Source organism: Chiloscyllium punctatum, chromosome 18 (genome assembly GCF_047496795.1).
Source record: "Chiloscyllium punctatum isolate Juve2018m chromosome 18, sChiPun1.3, whole genome shotgun sequence".
NCBI classification, from domain to species: Eukaryota; Metazoa; Chordata; class Chondrichthyes; order Orectolobiformes; family Hemiscylliidae; genus Chiloscyllium; species Chiloscyllium punctatum.
In genome coordinates, this window is record NC_092756.1 from 77,352,197 (window position 1) to 77,364,727 (window position 12,531).

The 12,531-nt window shown below is 40.9% G+C and overlaps 1 protein-coding gene across 6 annotated transcripts in view; it reads left to right on the forward strand.

Moving 5' to 3' along the window:
* tom1 (target of myb1 membrane trafficking protein) overlaps positions 1-12,531 on the forward strand; it is a 105,848-nt gene that overhangs the window by 13,399 nt on the left and 79,918 nt on the right. For all 6 annotated transcript variants that reach the window (XM_072588492.1, XM_072588493.1, XM_072588495.1 and 3 more), the window contains one exon: positions 4,005-4,089. In XM_072588492.1, coding sequence (XP_072444593.1) covers positions 4,005-4,089 — 85 coding nt within the window. The remainder of the gene's footprint in view (positions 1-4,004; positions 4,090-12,531) is intronic.

Here is a 12,531-nt window from a genome sequence, read left to right on the forward strand (position 1 = left end):
CTACTTATGGCAGTGTTTATTGGGACTCTCTGGACAACCTGTGTGTAAGGGAGGACTGTTGTGACTAAATCTGTGAGGGTTCAGAGAATGACTCTTCAGTTTTTACTCGTGTGATTCTCATGTCACTGACCCTCAGCGGTCTTATGACGTGTGTGCCAGGACATGTGTGCTTTTTCGATTTCAGCAAGGATCATTTAGTCAAATATTCTTTGTTCTTGGTGATTCTCTGCCAGAAGAACTCTGGATTTTTGCCTGGAGCACAGAGTAGATTTATGAACGGTTACCTGAGCTATGCAGGGAAGCTCTGGATGGTTACAGTACTTAACTACAGGGAATGAGTTCTGGTCATTAACACATTGGCTATGATGTGGTTCTGGTTGGTCCTGTCTTTCCTTCTACTACTGTACAGAGTTGATGGCAAACTGCAAAGGACGCAATGGGCTTCTGCCATGGTCCTGACTCTCCAACTTCGGAATTGGCAGTTAGCAGTCATGCCTTCAATGATTTCATGATTAAAAGTCTGTGTTTGAACTCTATGGGAATGACTGTATTGTGATGATCCTCCTAGACAGTGGATAGTGAACATTTGCAATGGTTTCCTTCAGCCAGCTGCACTGCCTGAATTATGGTAGCTCCTGATCATGGTCATTGTCCTAATGTTGCTTATGTTAAGTTTTTATTATTTTTGAATTGGAGCATGTTTGTTCCAAGCATTGATGCAGTCTGAAGAGGGTGTTTGTTTTCTCCAGTGAAAAATCAAAATCAACTAACTGACTTATATTTTGTTCTTAAGGTTTGAGCGGACTTCTCTGTGTCGTGGGAAAATCACACTGTGTTTTTCCTTTTATTGACAGACTGGTATTCAATTGACACTGCTGTTCCTCAATTTGCACTTGTAGAATTTTCTACAATATGAAGTGGCCATTACTGTTAATTATACTCCTTTTCTGGTTCTACAACTGTGTGTGTGTGTGTGTGTGTGCCATTTTACTTGTTGTCTCGTTCCGTCCCTTTTCCTGTCTTGATTGCAAAGCGAACAAATGGAACAACATTTTTTCTGAGATTCTTATGCACTTGATGCAATTGCAGATACCAACTTCTGTGAACAACCAAAATTTTATTAAGCACGGTACAGTACAAGCTTTCTGGAGAAACCCATAACACTTGGCAATGCTTGCAAAGCCATGTCAAGGGATCTCTCTGAACAATGGAAACAGTCATTCTTTTATACAAAATCTTGACCTCACACTCCGTGATGCCCACAAGACAATTCCATAGTCACGTGCCTCTGAAGAGACAGTGCAGTGACCACATCATTTCCAAAAATAATATAATGTAAATCATCCATCCCTTAATGGTCAAATCTGTTGTGAATCTTTTTTTTTAATTACAGAGAGTAGTCAAAATTCCACCTGCAATGTTCTTATGATTTTGAATAGGATGATGATGCAATTCTTTTACTCTAAACAACTAGGAAATGGACCTGAATGGCAAGGGATAGTAACGTGAATTCCTTACAATCTATATGTAAGTCAAAGGCATCCCACCCTAACCTCGGGACTTCCAATTTCCTGCAGGTCAGCAGAGCAAATTAACCCTTTAATGTCTCATTGGACAATTAAACAAGTAACAAAAGGTGGAGGTTCCACAAATGCTCCTATCCCCAAGAGTGGGGGATCCCAGAGCTTAATGCAAAAACGTGAGGTTGATATATTTACCTTGACCTTCAGCCAAAAATGCTGAGTAGGTGATCCATCTTGACCTCGCCCTCCTGTTGTGCCCAGAAGCTAATCTTAAACCAGTTTGATTTCAGATTATATCAAGAAATGACTGAAGATGCTGAGTAGTGCAAAAGCTTTGAGCCCTGACAACAGTTTAGCATTAGTATGAAGACCTGTGCTCCAGAACCAGCTATGTCCCTACCCAAGTTGTTCCAGTACAGCTTCACAACTGACATCTACCTGATGACAATGAAGAGAGTTGACCAAGTATAATCTGTGCATGTGAAACAGGATGAATCCAACCTTGACAATGATCAATCATCTTGGCCCTATGGCATCATTTCAGGAACAGGGGGTCTTGGTGTTCAAGTATATAAATCCCTCAAAGTTGCCACCCAAGTGGACAGAGTTGTAAAGAAAGCATTTGGTGTTTTGGCTTTCATTAACAGGGATCTAGTTTAAGAGCTGCGAGGTTTTGCTACAGCTCTGCAAGTCCCTGGTGAGACCACACTTGGAATATTGTGTCCAGTTCTGGTCGACCTACTATAGGAAAGATAGAGGCTTTGGAGAGGGTGCAAAGAAGGTTCACCAGGATGCTGCCTGGACTTGGAGGGCTTGCCTTATGAAAAGAGGTTGACTAAGCTCGGACTTTTCTCTCTGGAGAGAAGGAGGAAGAGAGGTAACCTGATCGAGGTATACAAGGTAATGAGAGGCATGGATAGAGTCAATAGCCAGAGACTTTTCCCCAGGGCAGAATTGACTGGCATGAGGGGTCATTCTTTTAAGATATTACGAGAAAGGTATAAAAGGGATGTCATAGGAAGGTTCTTTATGCTGAATGCATTGCTGGTGGTGGTGGAAGCAGAGTCATTAGGGACATTTAAGCAACTGCTGGACATGCATATGGATAGCAGTGAATTGAGGGGTGCATAGGTTGGTATTTTATTTTACATTAGGATACATCATGGGCCAAAGGGCCTGTTTCGTGATAGAACATAGAAAAGTATATTTCTATTTGTGGGAGATTACAGGGAACAAATTTGCGACTGCAGATTTTACATTATAGCAATTAACTTAATTGACTGGAAATGTGAGAGATGTGATTGTTGTGGCCATGTGCTATATAATTGCAAATCTTTTTTGCAATAAACAACACCTAAGACAATTCCCACTCATTTTTGCATTGCACCAGTGATTAAAGGGTTTGCCTGTTGACTGGAGGGTTTTTATAAGGAGAGGCTGGATAGCCTGGGATTTATTTCAGTGGAGGATAAGAGATTGAGGGATAACCTCAGGTTTATAAAATCATGAGGGGTATGGACAAGATGAATGGCAGGTGTCTTTTCCCGTGGATGGGGGATTCAAAACTAGAGGGCATATTTTTGAGACGGTGGGGGGTGTAAGATTTTTTAAAAAACAGAGACTTTTTTTAATGTAGAGTGGTCCATGTGTGGAATGAATTTCCAGAGGAAGTGGTGGACGCTGGTACAGTTAGAAAGCTTAAACATTTGGGTAGGTACACTAGTAAGAACGGTGTTTAAGGGATATGGCTAAGCGCAGGGAGGTGGGACTAGTTTAGTTTGGGATTATGGTTGGCATGGATTGGTTGGACCAAAGGGTCATACAACATGGAAACATACCCAATGCTGCACTTAATTTGAATATGTTTGGAAAATGTTAACCATAAGTCACCGTGATTGTCTGAAAATATGAAAGGAAATATGTGGATGAAAATGTTTCTGTTCTACAACAAGTCATCTGAGACTTGGTATTTCTGTTTGGTCTGTTATTTTGTATAAAATATTTATTGGGGTGGGAAGGAAATTAGAAAGGCAGCAAGAATGTTCTAAATGGGTGTAGACCCCTGGGTTAGGGAATTGGATTCCTGACATGAATGTGCACTTGTTAGTGTGTGCATGTCAGTCTTGGTTGAGGACAGAGTGGCGATTGGCTATAATGTGACATTATAGATTTTCCATTAAGGATTACCCAAAAGTGTGGACCTTTTTTGTAATGAGGTAACAGAGGGTAATTGCTAGCACTGAGTGTGTGGTTAGAGTAGGACCCACTATTCAGAAGGAAGAGCCAAATTGGCAAGGGAAAAGCTACAAAAAGATTAGATTAGAATGACAGAATAATTTTAGTTGCAAATTCTAACTTCCCTAATAAAGTACTAAAAGATTGTAAAACAATTTTATTTTGTGAGGCATTGGAGATGACTTGTTTTGCTGCTGATGGTTTTCACTTAAGATACTTCTTAACATATTGCATTTTTTCTTTCAGAACAAGCAACAGATGGCTCTTTGCAGACAGAGGATTGGGGCCTCAACATGGAGATATGTGATATCATTAATGAGACTGAGGAGGGGTGAGTAATATTATAAATTGAGCTACGATACAACAGGTGAACTTAAAGTGACAATGTAATATTGCTTGCAGAACTGTTGTTCTCTTGTGGAGGACAATAGTGAAACATTTGTTGGACATAATGGTTTGGATGTGGAGTATGTTGCTAGAAACTCTTGCAATAGCGATAATTATGTTTATAACGTAGAGCACAGTTAGAAAGAAAATACCAGGGTTTAATAAAAGGAATGTTGCTTTACTTGTTTAAGTTAATGACCTACACTTTTGACACAAAATTTAGTGTTATGAAGTGTGAGGCTTGTGATAGACTTCAAAAGGCTATTCTTTGATGGAATGAACAGATTTGTAATTAAGAAAATTTAATGTGGAGAAGTGTGAAATGATTCATTTTGATGCAAGATGAATTTTTTAAAAACTATGTAACGGGTTACAGACTCTAGTGAGGTAGATTCATTTTTGATTTTAAAAAAGGAATTCTGTAATTATTTGGAGAAATTTGCAAGCTTATAATACAAGTTGGGGGAAGGGAGTGGGGTTAGCTGAGTTGCTGTTACAGAGAGAGCCAACATAGACACCATGGTACTGAAGAGTGTCATTTGGCTTGGAACCATTCTCTGATTCATTGATTCCTTTCTCTCTCTTAACTTTGATTAAACTTATGCTATTTACCTCAACTACTATATAATAGTGAATTAAACTGTGTTAAGATGTTTCTCCCAAATGGCTTGTGAAATGTATTAGAGACAATTTATGTCTCCTTCAACATCTTTCCATATATTCTATTATACCCCTTAAGTAATTATAAAGACTGCTGTTAGGGAACCTGCAAATTCCCTTCTAAACCTGACCACATCCTGACTCAAAGCTATATTGTCATTTCTTCACTATTAGTTGATCACAATTCTGGAACTCTCTTCAAAACAGTACTGTAGTGTGCTTATAACAGATAGACTGTTCAGCGACACTTTCTCCAGGGCAATTGGAGATGGACAAAAAAACTGCAGCCTAAGCAGTGCCGATAATGTCTCAATTTTGCTTGTAAAAGTAAACTCTCTGCTTTATCTGAGAGTAGCCTGCAACCTGTTCAGTGTTTCCTGACAATTATAACTTCCCATATCAGCTATAAATAGAGTCACAGAGATATACTGCACAGAAAAAGAACCTTTTGGTCCAACTCCATGCTAATCAGATATCCTACATCAATCTAGTCCCATTTGCCAGCCCCATATCCCTCTAAACCCTTCCTATTCAATCCATATGCCTTTTGAAATGCCGTAATTATACGAGCCTTAATCACTTCCTCTGGCAGTTCATTCCATCTGTGCACCACCCTCTGAAAAGTTTGTGCCCCTTTGGTATCTTTTAAATCTTTCCCCTTTCACCTAAAACCCAAGCCCTCTAAGTTTTGGACTCCCCTACATATAGAACATAGAACATTAGACTCTTGGGGGGGGAAAAACCTTGACTTTTCACCCTATCCATGCCCCTCAAACATGAATTGAATTAATTAGCTTTATTGTCACATGTACTCATTTGATTACAGTGAAAAGTTCATAAGTTGTGACTTAAAGCACCATCTTAGATACAAAGGTACCTAGGTACAGCTTCAGTTACAGATTACTTACAGGGCAACAATATCACCAACACCCGGCACCATCTTAGGTACAGAGTATAGAAAACAAGAAACAAGTTAAAAGACAAACATCACCGTCTCACTGCAGCAGACAATGAAGCGAGCCTCCACGCGGTCTGTCATGGACTGCTGCTGCCATGTTCCATCCCTGGCTGCTGGTTGCTAACATCCCCGCACTGTGCCACTGGTCATGATTTTATAAACTTCCATAAGGTCATTCCTCAGCGTTCGCTCCAGGGAAAATAAATACAGCCTATTCATCCTTTGCCCATCGCTCAAATGTTCCAACCCTTGCAACGTCCTTGTAAATCTTTTCCAAACCCTTTCAAGTTTCGCTACATCCTTCCTATAGCAGGGAGACCAGAATTGGACACACTATTTCAAAACTGACCTAACCAATGTCCTGTACAGTCCCAATGTGACATCCCAGCTCCTATACTCAATGCGCTGACCAATAATGACAAGCATACCAAGCAACAACTTCGCCACCCTGTCTACCTGTGACTCCACTTTTAAGGAATAAAAACGTATGAACCTGCACTCCAAGGTTTCTTTGTTCAGCAACGCTCCCCAGGACCTTACCATTAAATATATAAGTCCTACCCTGAATTACCCTACCAAAATATAGCGCACCTCATTTATCTAAATTAAACTCCATCTGCTACTCCTCAGTCCATTGGCCCATCTGATCAAGGTCCCATCATACTCTTCGGTAACCTTTTTTGCTGTCCGCTATACCAACTATTTTGATGTCGTCTGCAAACTTGCCACCCGTGATCCTATGTTTACATCCAAATTATTTATATAAATGACAAAAGGCAGTGGACCCAGCACTGATCCTTGTGGTACATCTGTAGTCACAGGCCTTCAATCTGAAAAGCAACCCTCTTCCACCACCCTCTGACTCCTACCTTTGAGCCAATTTTGCATCCAAATGGCTAGTTCTCTGTATATTCCATGTGATATAACTTTGTTAACCAGTCTGCCATGAGGAACCTTATCGAATGCCTTACTGAAATCCTTATAGACAATGTCTCCCATGCTGCCTTCTTCAGTCCTCTTCGTTACTACTTCAAAAAACCCAATCAAGTTATTGAGACAAGACTTCCCACGCACAAAGCCATGTTGACTATCCCTAATGGCAGGTCTATAATACAATTCCAATAAGGTGATCATCCTTTTCTTATTTCTCAGTTTCACCCAAATGACTTCACTGGACACAATATCCTCCATAAGTACAGCCGTAATGTTACCCCAATCAAAAACGCCACTCCCAGCCGCCTCCTCCCTCTTTCTCCTCCTCTCTTCCCCCCCCCCCCCCCCCCCCCCCGTCATTTTCTATTCTTCCTATAACATGGAACATTAAGCTGCTAGTGCTGTCCATCCCTGAGCCACGTCTCTGTAACATCAATGAAATCCCAGTCCCATGTTCCCAACCATGCCCTAAGCTCATCTGCCTTGTCAGGCCTCTTGCATTTGAAATAAATGCAGTTTCAGTCCTACCTCATTTTCTGCTTTGCTCCTGCCTGCCTTAATTGTTTGGTTTGCTACTTTTCTCAAGTGCACCAGCCTCAGACTGATCAATTTTCTCGCTATCATTGAGGGTCACCAACACCACCACCAACCAACCTCCTCCCCAAAAACAAGCTTCAATCTTCTCTGGTGTCTCGAGCAAATCTCCCTTCCAATTCATGTGCAGCCCGTCCCTTTTATTAGATTAGATTAGATTACTTACAGTGTGGAAACCGGCCCTTCGGCCCAACAAGTCCACACCGCCCCGCCGAAGCGCAACCCACCCATACCCCTACATTTACCCCTTACCTAACACTACGGGCAATTTAGCATGGCCAATTCACCTGACCTGCACATCTTTGGACTGTGGGAGGAAACCGGAGCACCCGGAGGAAACCCACGCAGACACGGGGAGAACGTGCAAACTCCACACAGTTAGTCGCCTGAGGCGGGAATTGAACCCGGATCTCTGGCGCTGTGAGGCAGCAGTGCTAACCACTGTGCCACCATTATACATGTCAATTATTCCCTAAAAGACGTTCCAATGATCCAGAAGTGTGAATCCCTCTCTCCTGCGCCAACACCTCAGTCACGCATTCATCTACTGTATCCTGCTTTTCCTACACTCATTAGCTCATGGCACTGGGAGTAATCCAGACATTACTGCTCTTGAGGACCTACTTTTTAACCTCCTGCCTAATTTCCTATATTATCTCCTCAGACCTTTTCCTTTCCTGTGTTGTTGGTTCCATTATGTATAACGACCTCTTGCTGGTTACTTTCACCTTGGAGAATATTTTGCACCCTCTCCAAGACTTCCTTGACCCCAGCTGCCTGGAGGCAACACACCATTTTGGTATCTCATTGCCAGCCACAGAAACATCTGTCTGTGCCTCTGACTAAAGAGTCCCCGATTGTTTGGAATCTGGCCTACCCCTTGATACAGTAGAGCTAGTCTCAGTACTAGAAACTTAACTGTCAGTGCTACATTCCCCTGAGACTCCATCACCCCCTACATTTTCCAAAACAGCATACTTGTTTGAGATGGAGAGAGCCACAGGAGACAAATGCACTACCTGCCTATCTCTCTCCTACCTTTTCTACACTCTGTGGTTTTTCTACCTTCCTGAAACTTCCATTCATCACACCCTCTGGCTCCTATAAATTTCTCATTACCTTCAGCTGCTGCTCTAACCTTAACTATGCAATCCTGTAGGATTTGCAACCAAACACTTTTCCTGCCAACGCAATCATCAGGAACATTGAAATTCTCCCTAACTCCTACATCCGATAGAAAGAGCTCATCACTCTCTATTAAAGGCCATCTTTGTACCTTAACAATCTACAGATCCAGAAATTAACAAGTCTTGCTGCTTTAAAAACACTGTAGGATAACTTGGTACCTATGTTTATATTTTTAAAAAAATTAATCTGGAGACATATCTCAATAAAACATAAACCAAAAAAGCCATGCTACTCACTATTGGAGATTTACCAAAAAAATTAAGGCTAGACCTAAGACAAAAGACAGCTGTTCCCATGCTGTGAGCAGCTCCCATTACTGAGGTTTCTCCCAAGTCAGCTGTGAATTCCACTGTTTGTTTATCTTTTGTCGACCTAACTGGGATGTCCAGGGATGCTTGTAAGTACACAGCACGGGCAGTCAGTTGTTAAAGTTCACTGCCTGGTGAATCAGCTGTGCAAGTTCACTGCTTTTTGTTTTCACATCCCTGCTCTCCCTCTTTTCTCCAGTTTTAAAGTACCATTTTTTGATTTTCTTTTTCAAAGTTCCAAAACAATGCAGCAGTTTATAAAACAGTCATTCCTGCTCCAAGAAATAGGCGAAATCAGTTCCAACACTGAACAAAGAAAATTTACGGCCCAGGAACAGGCCCTTCAGCCCTCCAAGCCTGAGCCGATCCAAATGTACTGTCTAAATCTATTGGTCAATTCCTAAGCATCTGTATCCCTCTACTCCCCACCTACTCAAGCACTTATCCAGACGCATCTTAAATGAATCTACAGTGCCTGCCTCTACCAACTCTGCTGGCAATGCATTCCAAACGCCCACACCCTCTGTGTGAAGTACTTGGCACTTGTATCCCCCTTAAACTTTGGACAGGGTGGATAGAGACCAGCTTTTTCCCAGGGTGAGAAACCTCAAAAAAAAAAAGCAGCTCTTACAGCCACAAATTTCCCTCATTCTTCATCTTGGATTGTTAATCCTTATTCAGTGTCTCTCTACCCAATTACAGACTGGAATATTCTCACTTTTGCAAGTCATCAAATTTTGGTTTGAAAGAAGTTAAACGTGACGTCTCTGTTTTGATATCTGTTACTCAAGGAATAAACCTACGACTTTGGCATTTTTATAGCAACATTAACCTGCATATGTGAATCTGTTCCTCTCTCCCAGTTAGACTATATTTTGAATGTGATCCCCCCCCATTTCTTGTACCAAAGTTCACCACCTTGCATTTAACATTTCCTCATCCATTCTGTGTGCCTGTAAATGCTTTGTATTTCATTGCAGCCTTACATGCCAACTATATCCCCTCACTTTTGTTACCTTTAAATTTCTGTGTTGTGCTTCTGACACACAAATGCCAATCATTTCTATGAATAGTGACCAGCAGTGATCTCAGAATTTGATCCCCACAGACCATTATTTCACATCTTTTTCTGCCTGTCTGAATAACTACTTCTTAACCCCTACTCCATTTTCAGTGTTGTAGCCAGCTTGCTTATCCGTTCTTTCTCTTGCTCCTTGAATCTATTTTGCAGTATCTTATTTTGAAAATTCAAGTACATCATATCTGGTGTATTGCTCATGTCTGATCTTTGTTCCTTTGAAAAATGTATTCAAGTTAGTCAAGGTTGATCTCGGATTTTTTAAAATCTGTGTCTCTTGTATTATTTTGATTTATTCATTGTTTACTTTTCTATCCTTAGTGAATTAATTTTTATGCTGCTGAATTAAGCTAATTAGTCTGCTGTTCGCTGGATTTAGCTGTTTTATTTTTGTATATGCAGATGTGATCCATCTGGATTCCGGGTTTTATTCTTAAATTTATTTTTATCAGCATCCCCTGTCTTTTTATCTTAATACATATATATTTTTCTAATGCCCAGTTGGTTGCTGTACTGCATAAGTATTAGAGTAAAGCAAGCAGTTCTTGAGATTTTACTTGGATTACCTGTGATTTTATTGAGAGTATCTCAACAATGCTATCCCAATTCTGATTTTACATTTCTTCACTTTTCTTAAGAATACTTTACTATGTAGTTTTATAGTTGATCATTTACTTTGAGTTTCACTTTGTTTTTCTAATTGACGTATTTCCAAATGTGTCATCACTTTAATATATGTATGTTATTTTCTTTTATCTCCCTATTCATTTGTAATGTTTCATTATTGACTTGTTTTTGTTCTGAGCGAAATATTTTTCATGCAATGTTTGAGCAACTTTTAAAAATATTTGTTACACTGTTTAACAGACTAAAAGGTAGCAGGTAATGATTTGGGCAGCAAAGGATTTTCAGACATTTTCAGTTCCATTGGAAATCTATATTTTTTTTTCACTTGCATGAGGTCACTCTGTCTTGCCCTCTGTCTCTCCTCTTCTCACCTGCCTGCCCTCTGGTGTGCCTGCTCGCCTGGCCTCTTGTTTCTCTCTCCCCACAAGCCACTGTGCAAGAATCCTTTTTTTTTAAAAACTTCACAAGTTTTCATTTTAAACCAAATAATTCGTGGGATGAAGGTGCTGTTGGCTAGGCCAGCATTTAATACTATTACTAAATTGTTAACTGTCAGCCTCATGGCTGTAGGTCAGTAATCACATATAGGTCAAACCAGGTATGGGTGGCAGTTTCTTTGCTTGAAGGACTTTAGTGATCCAAACGGGTTTTCTAACAATCAACAGTTGTTTCACGGTCATCACTTGGCTCTTAATTCCAGGTTAGTTTATTGTGGGCAGCATGGTGGCTCAGTGGCTAGCACTGCTGCCTCACAGCACCAGGGACCCAGGTTCGATTCCAGCCTCTGGCAACTGTGTGGAGTTTGCACATTCTCTGTGTCTGCGTGAGTTTCCTCGAGGTGATCTGGTTTGCTCCCACGTTCTAAAGATGTGCCGGTTTGGAGAATTGGCCATGCAAAATTGCCCATAGTGTTCAGGGATATGTAGGTTAGGTGCATTAGTCAGGGGAAATATAGAATAATTGGGTAGGGAAATGTGTATGGGTGGGATGCTCTTTGGAGGGTGGGTGTGGACTTGTTGGGCCAAAAGGCCTGTTTCCACACTGTAGGGATTCTATAAATTCAAATCCCATCATTTTCTGTGGCAGGATTCAAACCTGGGTCCCCAGAACATCACTGTCTTAATGGTCTAGGGATAATATAATCACCTCCCGGTGCTATTTATTAACTTTTTGTTGTGTAGATTCACGATCTGCTTATATAGTGCTAGAGGAAGCCATTATAGCATGTAAAATCATACAGCACGGAAACAGACCCATCAGGCAAACTCCTCCATACTGACCAAGTTTCCCAAACTAAACTAATCCTACTTGCTTGTATTTGGCCTCTCTCTCCCTCTAAACTTTCCATATTCATGTACCTGTCCAAATGTCTTTTAAATGTTGTAACTGTACCTGCATCTATCACTTCCTCTGGCAGATCATTTCACATACAAGCCGCCTATTGTGTGGAAAAGGTAGCCCCTCAGGTCCCAATTAATTTTTTCTCCTCTTAAAAATATGTCCCCTAGTTTTGAATTCCCCAACATGAGGGAAAAGGTCTTTGCTACTCACTTTGTCAATGCCCCTCATGATTTTATAAACCTCGAAAAGGTCCCCCCTCAACCTCCCCTGTTCCAGTGGGGGGGGGAAGAAAAGTCCCAATTTATCCAAACCTTCCAGTCCCAGCAACATTCTGATAGATCTTTTTTGAGCCGCTTCCAATTTATTAATATCTTTCCTAAAGCAGGGTGACCAGAACTGTGCACAGTATTCCAGAAGGAGCCTCACCAACATCTTGTACAACATCAACATGATTTTTCAACTCCTATATTTGATCTGAGCAATGGAGGCAAGGGTGCTAAATGCTTCCTTAACCGTCTGTCTACCTGTGACATAATTTTCAAAGAACTATGTACCTAAACCCCTAGGTGTCTCTGTTTGACAGCATTGCTCAGGGTCCTACCATTCACTATAAGTCCTGCCATTATTGGCTTTACCAAAGTACAATACCTCACATTTGTCCAAATTCAATTCTGTCTGCCACTCCTCTGCCCAATTACT